The 15,608-nt window shown below is 39.1% G+C and overlaps 1 protein-coding gene across 6 annotated transcripts in view; it reads right to left on the bottom strand.

Moving 5' to 3' along the window:
- The window catches only part of LOC310905182 (threonine--tRNA ligase 1, cytoplasmic-like), a 20,241-nt gene extending 4,633 nt beyond the window's left edge, over positions 1-15,608 (bottom strand). Inside the window, exons 1-19 of one of the 6 annotated variants that reach the window (XM_083851111.1) lie at positions 14,815-15,588; positions 14,283-14,362; positions 13,291-13,475; positions 12,823-12,946; positions 11,552-11,673; positions 10,590-10,707; positions 9,917-9,981; positions 9,490-9,568; positions 8,476-8,622; positions 8,205-8,303; positions 7,686-7,852; positions 6,986-7,148; positions 6,135-6,272; positions 5,827-5,904; positions 5,625-5,725; positions 4,914-5,018; positions 4,061-4,133; positions 3,230-3,344; positions 17-115 (exon numbers count right to left, since the gene is read on the bottom strand). In XM_083851111.1, coding sequence (XP_083707237.1) covers positions 17-115; positions 3,230-3,344; positions 4,061-4,133; positions 4,914-5,018; positions 5,625-5,725; positions 5,827-5,904; positions 6,135-6,272; positions 6,986-7,148; positions 7,686-7,852; positions 8,205-8,303; positions 8,476-8,622; positions 9,490-9,568; positions 9,917-9,981; positions 10,590-10,707; positions 11,552-11,673; positions 12,823-12,946; positions 13,291-13,475; positions 14,283-14,362; positions 14,815-15,475 — 2,719 coding nt within the window. In that variant the 5' untranslated portion in view covers positions 15,476-15,588. Of the gene's footprint in view, positions 1-16; positions 116-761; positions 1,189-2,101; positions 3,108-3,229; positions 3,345-4,060; positions 4,134-4,913; positions 5,019-5,624; positions 5,726-5,826; positions 5,905-6,134; positions 6,273-6,985; positions 7,149-7,685; positions 7,853-8,204; positions 8,304-8,475; positions 8,623-9,489; positions 9,569-9,916; positions 9,982-10,589; positions 10,708-11,551; positions 11,674-12,822; positions 12,947-13,290; positions 13,476-14,282; positions 14,367-14,814 lie in introns of those variants that run through there. The other 5 variants (XM_083851112.1, XM_083851113.1, XM_083851114.1 and 2 more) reach the window with 5 other exon arrangements.

Raw genomic sequence — 15,608 nt, 5'->3', positions numbered from 1 at the left:
AAATATAACATTGTACCTGTTGTCTTAAAATTGGGAGTATTTGTACTTGTTGAAGTAAGACTTTTTGCAAACGTAGATTGGGGCTGTGAATGCTTCGTGGTCATCAAAGATCCTGCTAAAAAAAAAAAAAAGAAAAATGATATTTTTAGAATAAAATCCATCAGAAACAGTTTGATTTCAGCATACTGGTTCCATAATACAATGCAAAATATAACGACAATGAAAATACATAAAAATACGGTTTCTTGTTTTACAAATCACAGGACATTCACGTTAAGACGAGCACTGGAACTGATTCGTTCCTTTCAGACAAGTCACGTTTGTTTCAGCTCAGCCTCATCCCTCTGGAGGACTACACACATCGCCCAGCAAGCCTACTTCACGCTGACGCGGTGCCGAACAAAGCCTCCCGATGGCGCAGTGCGAGGGGCCGGCTGCCCACCGCGGCTGCGGGGCCGTGCCCGGGGCAGCGCCCCTGCCGCCCGCGCAGTGCCGGGGAGAGCTTTTGCCCTCACACCTCGCCCCTCGCCGCGGAAGCTACGGCCGCCCTGCCCCAGGAGCCCCCGGTTCCCGGCGGGAGGTCACCGCACCCTCCCCGGCTCGGCCCCGGGCTGAGGGCAGCCGGGAGCACGGCCCGCACCGGCGGGCAGGGCCGCAACCCGCAGCCTCCCGCAGCGAGCCGTGCCCCCGCCCGGCGCCCCCGCCCGCCGCCGCCCGGCCCCGGGGCGCTGGGAGCAAGGCGGTGCCAGCACCAGGCTCACCGCGGCCAGAGAGGACGTAGAGCTGCGACAAGAAGAGCGCGAGGCCGCCGAGCCGCCGCAGGGACCGCAGCCCCGCCAGCGCCGCCATCTTGTCTGCGCCGCCTCCCCGCACGGCCCGGCCCTGCCCGCCGCGGGGCGGTGACGGGGCGAGGCCGAGGCCCGCGGCTGGGAGGGGCGAGGCAGGAGCGGCTGCGGCTGAGGGGGCAGCGCCTCGGGACGGGGAGGCCGCTGCAGCACCCCCGGCACAGCCGCCGTGAGGGGAATTAGCGTGGAGGGGGAGCGAGGCGCTGGAGGTTTATGCGCGCCCTGGTACAAGACGGAGAAAATGGCACAGCGAGGGGACACAGCGCCGCAGGCAGCCCCCGGCCTGACCTTGCACTCACTTTTGACCCTGGCCTCAAAGTAGAGGAAGAACCTGCTGACCAAAAATGGGCCCGCAGGAGCAAAAAATAAATAAATAAATAACAAAGATTTGACTGAGTCGGTTACCAGATCCACCATCTCCCCCTCTCACAGGGCAGGGGGAGATTTTATTTAAAAAAATAAATAGCTTCTTTTTTACTGACCCTTCTTCCAGTACTATACTCTTTTCAAATTTTATTCATCAAGATCCTCATGATGGTGGTTAGCACTTCAGACTACCTCTCATGGACAGTGCTCTCTTTCCCCTTCCTTTACGTACCTGTCCTTTTCTCTACCTACGTCACCCTGCAGAGCACGGATTTATACTACTTCCTTTAATTTACAGCCTTCAGTGACCTCTGCCACTGCTGCAGTTTATCTGAAAGCTGAAATGGCTACCACAAAAATATGTGCTAAGAAGTCTTGTATTTGAAAATCCTAGAAATTCACTTTTTTAAAAAAATGAAGGTTTTAATTCTGGAGTCTAAACACATCTTACTTTATGTATGGTAAACAAAACATGAGATTTCACACACAAAAATATATCGTTAAAAATGGTACCCCACATTATGAGTTGAAGAGAAAGCTTTCCCAGCACTTCTTCCTTTTTTTTTTTTTTTAATTTGTTGATAATCAGTTGGCAAAAATTGATTCACAAGACTAACACCATGCCAAAAATAGACCCACTGAACATAAGTCTGCACAAGTGGCAGACAAAAGGGAACAGTAGATTTGTATTTGTAGGACATTTGTGTATCAAACTACCTTCTGTTTCATTTCAGTGATACGTGAATCATTAACTACAGTTGTATACTTTACATCACTGAGTAACACTGAGCAAGATCTCAGCCTTGTTGCTAAGAAAGGGCATATGAAAGTGAAAAAAATAATGGTTAAAACTCACTTCTAAGAAAAAAAGATTCAATTGCTTGCATCACTAACTTTAAGTCATTTATAAGCATAAACAATTAAGTCAGATAAATATAATCAATTTATATTCCATCATACTTAAAATGAAAAACAATGAACATTATGTCACCCATACCTTTTTAGCACTCAGTATCCCAAGCAAGCAAATCAATAAATTACATACAAAGGTTTTCCAAAGGTGAATTTAGTGGGGGTTTTTTTGCTTGTTTTTAAACAGCCAAACAAACAGCAAACAGGCAAAAATAAAGCACTTTGCACACACAGATATAGTGGTTAATTCAACTTCATTCTTGGCAATCACATTTATAGCAAACAGCCCACCAGCCCATTCAGTGCCTTCTTTCACTGAGATTTTCAACAGAGATGCAGAGATTTTCAGCAGAGAAGCTATTTTCCTCCTACTCCAAAAATACATATTTGACATAATTTGGAGTTAGAAAAAAAAATGAAACCCACGGGTGAAGCTTTGGATTTCAGGCCACATCAGTTAGGCAACTGCTATGTGACTGAGGTAGTTCAGCAGCAGTAGCAGCAGCCAGCACATTTCCCTGCCTCCTGTTGCTTGAATTAGTGCAGCTCTGATTCATTTACACAGTCAAATAAACATATTTTAATACAAGTGTAAGACTTTTTTTAAGAAAAACCTCTGCAACTACCACAGATTGGAGTCCCACAGGATTGTTAAGAATTACCAGTTGCATTTGTATTCTCATGCTATTCTTCAAGCACCAACATTGCTACATTTCCTTGTTTTGTGCACCCATTAGCTGCAAATTCTTTCAGATGAGCATTACTGCTGCAAAGGAGGAAAGCAACACTATTTCACATGGGCAGCTAATACATATTTTTTTTCCTAACAGCAACATTAGAATTCTTCTTCTGCATTTGGAATATGTGAATTCTTAAATTTCTTTAGTTTTTCAATAGCAGAAGATACTGAAATTTCTCCATGAACCTTGTTGTCTCTTGTTCTCACATTGACAGCATTATTTGCTTTCTCCTTTTCTCCAACCACTGCAAGACACATCAGAAACAATATTAAACTGACAACTTACTTTACAAAGTGAGTCTAGGCAAACTCTATACTCAACATTAAAACTTAAATGATATTCAGAAACATAAGATACTGAAGTTACCTAAGATAAAGTTATATTGAGCCAGCTGTGCATTTCTAATTTTCTTGTTTAACGTGCAGCTCTGATCTAGATCCACATCTGACATAAATCCTGCTTCAAAAAACTCACTGCACACCTAAAAAAATAAAATTACGTTAACATTAGTGTATATTCTACAACGTGATCTTGTACATACTCTAATCCTTCCAATAAATCACATAAGTGCATAATTTTGCTGTTATGAACAGTTGTTTTAATGAAGTCAATTAAGTTTTTTGAAGAAAACTGCACACACCCTTAAGGGCATGACAAGACCTCAAGGCTTAACAATTCCTTGTTAGAAGGAATACAATATAATATCCGTATCAAACATTTGCTAATCTCCTCAGACAGTTACACTGCTGAATGCCAAAAAATGCATACTCAGTCACAGAAAGAAGAAAAGGAGAAAGGTGAAGGAAGAAAACCATTTATGCTTGCACTAAAAGAAAAAGGGGGAGGAGGGGCGAGTAGAAAACAACCCTGCTCAAATGTAATGTAGTCAAGAGTATAGACACTGGGAATATGTCTACCCCTACATTAAGCAGATGGTTCTATAATGAAATATTTGTTAGAATGTAAGGCATGTAGCACAGAATATTTTTTCCCACAACTAGTTATGAGTTATGTAATGGTAACAGAACCCAAAATATTTAGTTATATTTCCCTTTCTCAGGTTGAAGCAAGTTTTAGAAGGTACAGAAAAATTCACCTGCAAATGACTTCCAGATTATTAAAGCATTCATTCTTTGTTCTAGGACAGCTATTTAAGGAGGTATTAAAATTGCTTGCTACAAAAGGCTCTACTCTCACCTGCCGTGCATACTCCTCAGAAGTAGGTCCCACAGGCACAACCATGACCTGCCGTGGAGACAGCCAGAATGGCCTGGCAAGCATGACAAAAAAAATATGAATGTCTATTTTACATTTTCATTCATATCCATGGAAATGTTCCCCAATATTATTTTCTTTATTTCATAAAAATACTTATTCAAGTTAAGGATGTTGTATAAAGTTACCTTCGTAATTGCCAATTCATATGAAATAGCAAATAAATTGATTCCAGTAAAATGACATAGGTAGAACTTTGACCTTCTGTTCACTTTGTGATTTCACAATTTTAAACAAAATTACAAATTTTCACATAATTTTCACTTTCGTTTTTTATATAACTTGATAGTACTAGGTGGACAGTCTGTGTTTGAAAGTGAGAATTCACTCTTCCTTAATCATTCGATCCATTAATGAAGAGAGAGCTTTAGAGCTAATTCAAGATGAAGTAGAACAACCTACTAATGAAAAAAATTCTTGGCATATCTATGCTAATTTATGTCTGTATAAGTAACTACTTTACATATGCCCATTTGTACATTTTCCCAGTACAATAGCATGATTTCTGAGGACAAAAGGAACAAGTAAAATGCAAAACAAACGTGCAATTGCAATTGTTATCTCATAAAACTCAATTTCTAACCATGAGCTAATAATAGAACAATACACAATTCTGACTGTAAAATTAGACTTCTTTTCTTGTTATCTTACCTAATTTTGAGAAAACCCTAGGGAAATCATTCTGCATTACTATAATTTATGGGACATTAGGGAGGATCTAAATTTTCCAGCTATGCTGTTAAACATATCTTAGAACTGCATTTGTGCCACATACCATTTTCCTCCATAATTTTCTGCTAGAATAGCTATCATTCTCTCCACAGATCCCAGAATAGCTCTGTGAATAATCACTGGTCTTTTCTTATCGTCGCCATCTTTACTGAAAAAGAATAAGAAAAGTTCAAAAACACACTTCTCTTAGATCATGCACACACAATCCTACTAATTCTTTTGATTCTACTAGTCATGGAAAAAGAAAGCTAGTGATTTATACTAGGCAAAGTTTGCCATTTTCATTAATAACATACTTTAAGTGACCTAGGCTTCTAAAGGAATATTCAATAATCACAGTGACTTAAAATAATCACGCCTGTAGCTACTGGCATGGGCACATGTTCCTAAGTTTTAAAAGGAGACACAATGACTAGGCTGAAAGTGAGTACTGAGCCACATGATCAGTTGTCTTGATAACTGGTAGACAAGACAGATCATCAAATTTTCCTAAAATCAATGGCATTTACAATTAAAGTCAGCTATCGTTAAACCACTATACTGTGAAAAAATGTTCAAGTTCATGATTTAGGCCTCTCACAGATGTTACAGATGTTTCCCCTCATAAACCACACAGGCTACTTAGATGCAGACAATTACGTGCACAATAGAGCATTAATACATTTCAGTTTATGGGAATTACAGATCATTTTTTGTTTCTGTTTTTTTTTTTTTTTTAAGTTTGAAGAGGAAGATAAGTAGCTTAACCACTCACCCAACGTAAGTAAGATTAAATCGAATGGGTAGTTGGAAGTCAAGTTGGATAGTAGCACATTGATGGTATCTGCCAATAGCATCTTTAATTTTAATATCAATCTGTGAAACAAATTAACACAGTTACCTGATACAGTTTGTCTACATGTTGTCTGTATTCTTGTCCATCGCCCAAAGTTGTATTAAAATACTGATTCACTAACCTTAGGACCATAAAATGCTCCATCTCCTGGATTCAACGTCCACGGTGCTGCGAAGTTATTCAAGCTGTTTTGAAGTTGCTAATCACAGAAATGAAAGATTTATTAACAAACAAACAAAACAAATAACACCACACTTCCTACATGTTTGATAGTTTTCCAACATGTATTTCTATTAAGGACAATATTCAGCATCAGATTTATACAATTTCATTGTTCAACATGAAAACTTAAATATCTACTTCTATCCACTTTTGCAAATATTAATATTAAAAGATGTTTTGTTTTTGTTTTTTTTAAATATTAATTACCTTTTCAGCATGATCCCAAATCTCTAAATCTCCTAGATATTTTTCTGGTCTTGTTGAAAGATGCAGTTGAAAGGTAAAGCCAAAGACAGCATAAACTGACTTCAAGAAATCAAGACAGCCCTTAATTTCCTCTTCAATCTTAAATATAAGCAAAATAAAGTAGTTTGAAATGAAAATACAGGAAAAAATTTTTATTTACATTTATTTACATTAAGATATAATTGGATTTGCTGAATTCTTCATAATCAGAGTAAGAAGCTACTAAATAAAAATGATCACATATGAAAATTACATCCTACAAACCAAATCAAAGTAAGAGAAAACTGAGGTACTTCGGTTTGAAAGCAGGGAAAGAAAATTTTATATTTATATATATAATATATAATTTTATGTTTATATATATTTTTGTTAGGCTCAGGCTTCCAAAGCCTAATTGCATGATCTGGGTCTTCACTGAGAATTAAATATTTATTCAACAATTTATTCAACAATTGCCATACTATGACAAGTAAAACACGATCAGCAGCTGTTTTGTTTTTGGAAGCAGGGGGGAAGATGAGGGAAGGAAAAGATTTTACATTTTGGGGTTGTATTTGCCCAATACATATTTCTCAAGGGAAAAAAAATATATATGCATTATACATATATATAAGACTAAGAAGGAAGCACCTAAACCTAACACAAATATCAAATGCAGCATTATGTTATAAAACACAAATGATGTAACTGGAGTGAAAATACTTAGGGAATCTTTGGGGAATTTGGGAGATACTTTGGGGATTTTTACTTTTTTATGTCAGTCTCTGTTGGAGAGGTGGGATAGCTTTTTTGTTTGTTTGTTTTGTTTTTACCTGTTCTATTGTGCAAAAGATGTGAGCATCATCTTGTTGGAAGCGCCTTACACGAGTCAAGCCACTTAAAGTCCCAGAGAGTTCATTTCGGTGAAGAACTCCAAAATCTGCAAGTCTAAGAGGCATTTCCCTCCATGACCGTGGGCGATGGGCAAACATCAAGCTAGAAGGAACACAACGGAGCCCTGCTTTTACATTTCTTAAAGAAGACTTAAGACAACACAGAAACTAATGATCAATATACATAGTATTTGCATTTTTAAGCATTTATTCATTCAGGTTATCCTCATCAAAAAAGACAGGCAAATGGAGAAAGGAAGGTACTTTGAAAGTCTTGCTAAAGACCACCTAGAAAAAAAAGTGAGAATAAAATCACAACTTGTTAATCTGTACCTGCTTTTGACACACCGTATCCCATGTCCCTCTCTAACCAACATAATTTGTATTTGCTACTGGTACAGACTAGTATTATCTCACACAAACCTAGCTCATTTAGTATAGACTTACTCTTAAGATTTTCCTACAAGAATTTTATTTGGTCTCCCTTGTGACACTGTCAGGGAGCTCTCCGGACTTACTAGTTGCTTAGTAATCTACTGCATACTTACGTAACATGTATCGATACTCCATTTGATTTCCCCTCAGCCCCACAAGGGATAAATCCAGTAAAATAAGAAGGTTTTCAACTCAAAGTACTAACCAATGTCCTGGACAGTTCATCGGTTTAAGGGCAAAAGTTTCCTTCTCTATCTCAAAAGAGAACATATTTTCACTGTAGTGCTGCCAGTGCCCAGAAGCTTCCCAGAGTTTACTGTTGAAGATATTTGGAGATACAACTTCAGTAAAATTACGCCTACGATATTCCTCCTATAAAACAAATAAAACATTTAAAAGATGATACAGTTTTCTACAAGCAAAAGCCTGATTTCTTTATTTTATTTTTTAACTGTTTTCTTAAGATGGCTGTTTACTGGGAAAGTAAATGACTACTGCACATGTAGGTTTCACACATCTGGAAAAAGCATGTTAGGTAAGAATGCTTTCCTATGTCCTGTTTCTGAAAAATGTTTGAGCTGTAAAATCCTAGGGAAAATCTGGCATATGTTTACATACATAGATGCGTCTCTTTCCAAGGACAGCTCAGTGTTATGAATAGCTTATCACTTAAGATCAACAATCAGCATTAAACTTGTTTGAAATTAAATCTGTATATACTTACTCGTATGAAATCTGTGAGTGTGTTATAAAGAAAGGCACCCCTGGGGAGGAAAAAGCAGCTTCCAGGACTCAAATCATGAAAGAAGAAGAGTTCTTGGTCCTATGTAAAAGCAAAACAGAGTTCTGTAACACTCCAGATATATCTCCAGTAGTTAACTGCAGAAAATGACTACTTCACACACTGAGACTTTATTCACAAAAAGGAAATATTACAGCAGCAAGATGATTTCTAGTAGTTTACAAACTCTCAGTAACAGAAATTAATAGCATACCTTTCCAATTTTCCTGTGATCCCGGTTTCTAGCTTCTTCTTGGAATTTTTCCCATTCCTTCATCATTTTATTATCAGGGAAGGATATTCCATAGATTCTCTGCAGAGTTTCCATGTCAGCTTTTCCCTCCCAATATGTAGAGGAATTCTGATGCACAAAACCCATCATTTAAGATATGCAATATATTATCTCCACAAGAGGAGGAATAAACACTAATGCATTCAAATGCTACACTTTTTAACTTGGGAAGAGAATTACATGCGGTCAACCAGCATATATTTATATTAGAGATACTTCCAATGCCTTTTAGTCAGCATACCTAATGCAGAAAGCATAAACAAGAGTCACTGGTCAGGTCATACTTATTCTACTTAGATAACATATTTTAACTAGCGTCATGTCATGTTTTATTATATCACATTGTATCTTCTAAAAAAAAAAAAAGACACAAAAGCCAGCACTTGTTTATGTTTGAAACATAATGCAAAAGGGGAACACAAATGACAAAATGAAAATAACTCTCACAGTTATATCCTAGCTGTCTGACAGTCCAACACCAAACCCCTGTAACTCTCGAGTTCCATAGACTTGAGTTAGAAAGCCAGCAGAAGCAAATATGATGAATGTTCCCAGGAGGTCTGTCTAACATTACCAAAATTAGCATCTGCAAGTAATTGAAACTACATACTTCCTGCCAGCACTGCCACTTTTTAAACAGCAGCACTTAAGTCTGCCAGTGCCCACTTTGCCTCCCGTACCTGAAAGACTCCATCTTACAAGGTCAAAATACTACTGATTTTATTTTATATTGATTTATCATGAAAATACAATGGTGCTGAAGATACTAACAGCCATAAAGCAGCACTGCCACATTAGCTTTGCCACATTTTCAGAATAAGCAAAGAAAACAATACAAAAGGACATTGGCATAATCACTTCAGGAAAAACATATAAATAAATCAACTGACCAACTTATTGTAGTTAAGATTTTAAACACAACTCATTTAAACTTACCTTAAATATTTTAAGGGCCTTAATTTTTCCAGTGTGTCTCACATGTGGACCCCTGCAGAGATCGATCAGTGGACCACATCTATATATCAAAAGAATGTGTTTATTTCAAAACAGTCCAACATTTTAAAATGCAGTCACTAATGACATCCAGTGATCCAATTTCAGTGGTAACTTATTTTAATCTTTTTATTGATGAGGCAAGCAGTGAGAGGTAGATTTGCTATTTGCCCACCAATGGAGACCTGATCTGTCCTAGCAGAGAAGGAAACTATCTAAATTTACATAAATAAGAATATTATTTGTAAAGTCCTAATTATGCAAGTATAGAAATTGAAAAAGAAAAAACAATTTATTCTCCTCTCAATTTAAATGCAATATACATAACTGTATAATTTTTTGTAATACCTTTTTAATTTATTTTGTTTACCTGTATATTGTGGTAGTCGGTGTGTTCACCTTCTCATTAAGTATACGACACTTAAACTTGTTATACTGTGTGGGGAAACATAAGAAGTCAGGAACAACATTATAACAGCTACTAGAAGTTTATTCTAAAATTATGTATTAATGCAAACACATCAGTAAAAGACCATCACAACTAAAAAGTCACATGATCACATACATATATGCAAACATTCAACATCCTTTCAGAAGAGTTATTAAAAAAGGGGAAAGAGACCAAACATCTTCATTTCCCTGACAGCATGTTAAACATGGGGATTAGCATCTGAACACCTCAAAGCGCTTCTGAGAGTCAATTAAAACACAGTACAGTGAGACTGGTAATATTCACCCTACAAAAATGGAGGACTACGTACCAAAGCTTTCTTTTGACTCATCTCTGCAAGATAACCAGAATGAACATACTCCTTTTGAGTACGAATCACTCTATAATCTCATTGAGCTTAAGGTGGTTTTTTTTGCAACAATAAATGGTTTTATTATTGCTTGAAAACCTTCTGAACACTTGAGAACAATAGGAGAAGGGCAAAAGGATGCTACAGTTTTTCCTTGTTTTACCAGAGAGTTGTATTCTGATGAGTTAGTCAAATGCAGCATTTTATCATTGTATCAGAATCACAGCTACTCCAAAGATTTACCTTAAACATGTCTAATAGGATCTCCTTTTTGACTTCCAGCCTTTCAAAAGCCTGTTTCTCTTTTATGATATTTTTACAGCGGTTCTCTAGTGCTGGGAATTCAGTACTGGATACACCTCTAAACAAACAGAGGAAGGCAAAACAAATACAAGTTAATTATTTTGATATTCACATCATACAAGTGCCCACTTTCCAGTGGTCTCACTTGAAAAACATGGGGTATGTTGTCATTTGCCACAATATTGTCTTAGCTTCTTATATTTAACCGTACTTTTAGACACTAACCTCCAAAATACAAATGGTATCACCCTGAACTATCTCACTGAAATCAACCCAAAATAGTCTTTGTTTAAATGTCTGGAAGACCATTTAGGTTCAAGTATATATGATTTAAGGGAAAAAAAAAAGGCCAAGCCCTACTGGAAGAGCTAGTTTATCAGCTGATGCAGATTTAGCATTCTCCCTGACTACAGGGAGATAAACCAGGAAAAAAACAGAATTGTAAAGCTGCGCACAAGGATTAGACAAGCAGTAAACACCAATATGAGTTACGTGCATGTGTGCCATTTCTACAAGTGCCTACGTCACATTTAAACCAAAATCACATGGTTCTTCAAGGAAGCTGTCTCTCATGAGCTTGAGAAAGTTTTACTCAAGCACTCTACATTTTTTTCATAGAGCATTCAACAACTGCAAGTCTTTAGGAGCAGGTGTCTGAACACCGCTCTTGAATTTAAATATATACACAAACATACATATCTACACACTGTTTCTCCCTCCATACACCACACATCCCTGGTACCACGAAAAGGGCTAACCTGTGGGTTTTAAACCATACTAGAAACATGTGATTTTAATTTTAATATGCAGAAGCATTATAAAGTAAAAACAAACAAACAAACAAAAAAAACTTTAGTACAGAGCTTCGATACTGAGTGTTAAAGTTCTTAGTGATTTTTTACCTATCTTCAATGTACATGTCATAGTAGAATCCATTCTCAATTGGTGGTCCGTAGCACAAGCAGCCCCCATAATAACCTTCCATAGCCTCTCCAAGAATATGAGCGCTTGAATGCCAATAAACCTGCAAATAAAATCAGATGAGCATGTCATGGGGTCATTGGCACTATATTATTAAAAACAAAAACCAAAACAGAAGCATGGCTGCAGACGGGAAAAACACTGGAATCAATTCTATTTAAATTCTGTGAGAATTATACCAATTTTCTGTTCTCATTTTTAACTATGCTAAATATTTATTAGACATTTATTAATGTGGTAATTTCTTCAACCATACACTGGCAGCTGTAGCATTAAAACCTCATCTTATTTCAGACTGAAACATGATTGTACCTCTATACAACTCAGTCACCGTACTAAATGTATTTTGTTCATTTACAAGTTATTTTCTGGTCAGTTAGAAGTCTATGCAGTATTAACCACATCCAAAGCAATATAGCCAATTAAGTTGCTGTTGTTCACATACAATATGTTTATTGACAAGACTGTAAACCACATTATGTGTAATGTCAGAAGATGGGAGTCAAAAACTCCATAGATCAGTAACTGTCTTATGCTCTAACTCCCTATTAATTCAGACCACTTAATAGCCTTAAAGGCTCATAAAATGCCTTGAGCAAACTTCATCATATGAATAATTTTTTGATAAAATGAAGTCTAATTACAGTGCATAAAGATAAGCACAGGGCAGCATTTGAAACCCACAAAAAATCCTGGGCATGTCACTAAGCATATTTATAATTTAATTGACCAAGATATGCCTACTTAAGTTTCTAATAAATATTGCTGAAACATGGAGGCATACGTTTCATTTATGACTCAAATGGGATATTGGACAATTTTTAGAAAACTCTCAGACAACCTCAGTGTTGCCTTCAGTGTCTGATCTTCAAAAACACTCAAACCAGAGGACACGCATCTTAGAAGGCATTAAACTGTTTCAAATTAGCAGACACATCTAGACATTATGTACAAAATCTGAATCGCAGTTGAGAAATAACCAGTTTATGTACAAGAGGAAAGAACAGTAAGATTTGTTTCACCTATAGATTACAACTAATTTATATCTAATCATCTTTGTCAAATCATGACAAACATGACTTCAATAGTTTTTTGGATATTTTTAATTCAAGATTTAAAAACTGTAACGCCGCAACCAATTTCAAGCCATTAATTCTTTTAATCAAGTAAAAAACACTAAGTGTTTACATACAGCTTGTGCTTCTTCATCATCAAACATAAGCAGCTCCAGAGTACAATTTCCCTCCAGTGGACGATCCAGGTCCCACAGTTCACCATTCACTTTGGCTATGACTGCATTTGAAGCCAACCCTTGACTAAGGAACACAAATGATGAGGACAAATTATTTAGGTTCAAATTTGCAAAAATGGTTATGTTTCTAAACCCTGTGAGACCCCACCCAAGTTTTGAAGAACCTAAATACCTTGAATTTTGGTTTCTGTTTTTTTTTTTTTTTTTTAATATTTTTCTACTCTTAAAGCATAAACATTTGAGTACTTGAGATTTCATTCAACTGTTTTCAGTGCTGGAGATCTACTTTAAAACTTCTACAGTTAGCCAGTAACTCACAAACCTTTACACATCTCTTAATTTCTAGCAGTCTCACTAATTGTTGTGTTTCTCACCCCAAAAGCACAACTCCTTCAACCTGAAAGTTACCTGATTCCTACAGCTAATTGATATGGTGTGGTTTTCCATGATTCCCCTTCCACTGTCTTTCCATCTGTCAGAATAATTTTGATAGGTTTGCTCTGGTTGGCTGCTCTGTAAGCTAGCAAAGCATCATGTTCTTTCTTCAGTGCTTCATAAAGCTTCAGTCTGTCTTCTATGAAGCTTGGCTCATGCTGTAGTTATAACAAATAAATGAAATCATACACAGCAGTCAAAAATTACTTGCTAGAGAAACTGAACGAAGGGGTATACAGTCCCAAAACATTCTTAGAGGTTCCACCTGAGATCAGAATTCAGTGTACTGGAATTTACACAAACATGCAGCAAAGCGTTTGTAAATAATTATACAGAGGATAGTCACATCCAGCTTGATGTTTTAGAGCGACTTTGCAATATTCCAATGCACCTTCATCCATCTGGGTCTAAATGGCTTTCTTTGTAAGCTTGACCTCAAAGGGAAGCCCATACTCCCGCACAAGTTTTTATTTGGTTGACAACACAGGAAGTTCGGGTCATTCCAACGAGACCTCACTTCAGCCAGTCCTTGCAGAGCATCAAATCCAAGTAACTCAAGATAGTTCAGGGGAAGTTTCCATTAATCTAGCATAAAGTGAATTAAGATCTGTCAAACTACAGCTACTGCTGCCAACATCCTCTTTCAGTCAATCATTGTGCGCACTGTTTAACTATTTAAGAAACGCCGCTCTCTTTAGGAAGCATGGGATCCCGACCCTTTCTTCCCAGAAGACCACATACTGTTGCTACGTAAAAAGTAGAGATCTAGGGATGCATGATGAAGCTTGTAGATAATACATTTTTTTTCAATACGCAAGCTATAGAAAGCCTTCTTCCCAAAACCTGGGATTTCAATACAGCAAAATAATTCAGATTTCAACCTCTTTCCTGAACCTAGCCAAACAATACTCCTTTAATTATGAGATATTATTTAATAATAATAATAATAATAACAAACCACTTACATCACTCCTGTGTCCACTGACTTCATTTTCCTTTTCCTCTTTATTTTGATTCAATGCAACAGTTGGACTTTCACTAGAGCCTTTCTAAAAACAATAACATTAAGTATATCACTATGCTTTTGAGACTTTCCGCAGCAATCCCTGAAACAAAACAAACCAGGTCAGCCCAGCATCAGGCCCAAAAGACCCTTTCAGCCCATTAAGGGACATGCCTTAGCACATAGGGATGTCATTTAGAGCACCACGCAGGCTGCGACCTTCTGACGGCCAGCGGCCCCAGGCAGGCCGCTGACCGAGCAGCCTTCTAACACCATTTCCTCAATATTCCTACTTCAACCTCCATCACCTGATGCTCCCAGCAAGACCCTGCGCGGTTTAAACGGCCCAACGCGCAGTGAAAGCAGGTTGCGAACGGGCTGGGACCGTCGGGAGCGGCCTCGCTCAGCGCACAGGACCGCGGCCCGCCGCCGTGAGCCCCTCTGCTCCCCGGCCCGGCCCGGCCCGGCCCGGCCCGGCGCGCCCCGAGCGCTACCTCGCCGCCGGCCGGGGGCTCCGCCGGCGCTGCCCTGGCCAGCTCGGCCGCCAGGCTGCGGCGCAGGTGCAGGAGGCGGTATCGCAGCTTCTCGTTCTCGGCCCTCAGCCGCTGCACCTCGGGGCTGCAGCTGGCGGCCGAGAGCGGCGCCCCGTTCTCCTTCAGGCGGCCGACCTCCACCGCCAGCCAGCGTAGCTCCTGCTCCTGTCGCCACAGCCGCCGCACCGCCGCCTCGGCCGCCGCCATCTTGCGCGGCGGGCCCGGACTGGGGCCACCGCCCCGCTCCGCCTCCCCGCCCGGCCCCGGCCCGCCCCGCGCCGCCACACACGGGCGGGCCCGGCCCGGCCCCCGGAGCTGCCCGGGAGTGGTGTCCCCTTGGCGGGGGCAGTGCTGCGGCCCGCGCTGCTGCTCCCGAGTGGTGGTCAAATAACCAGTGCCAGAGGTTATTTCTTGTGGATGTTTCCTGTTTAAGGCCAATTTTTGTGAACATTCTATTATCATTATTTTTGGAATATACACTGTCAGAATAAATTAGGCGGTCTGAAATGAACAGCATCCTTACATAAGCTGCAAAACTTGGGACCTTGGCAGCAAGGTAAATCATCTGAAGAGCCTTGAGTTTCTGCGTGGCTAGGACTGAGAGCTTGGAAAGATTGTGCATCTATTGCAAGTTCAGTCAGGCTGCATGGCTTCGTTTACATGTCATTGCAGTTAAATCCCTCAATTCATTGACCCTGGCAAAACAACAGTTCTTCACCACAAAACTTCTATTTCACTGTCTATTTCCACATATC

Source organism: Anser anser (assembly GCF_964211835.1).
Source record: "Anser anser genome assembly, chromosome: 10".
Taxonomy (NCBI): Eukaryota; Metazoa; Chordata; class Aves; order Anseriformes; family Anatidae; genus Anser; species Anser anser.
The sequence above is the reverse complement of the archived record's forward strand: the minus strand, read 5'-3'. Positions and strand labels throughout refer to the sequence as shown.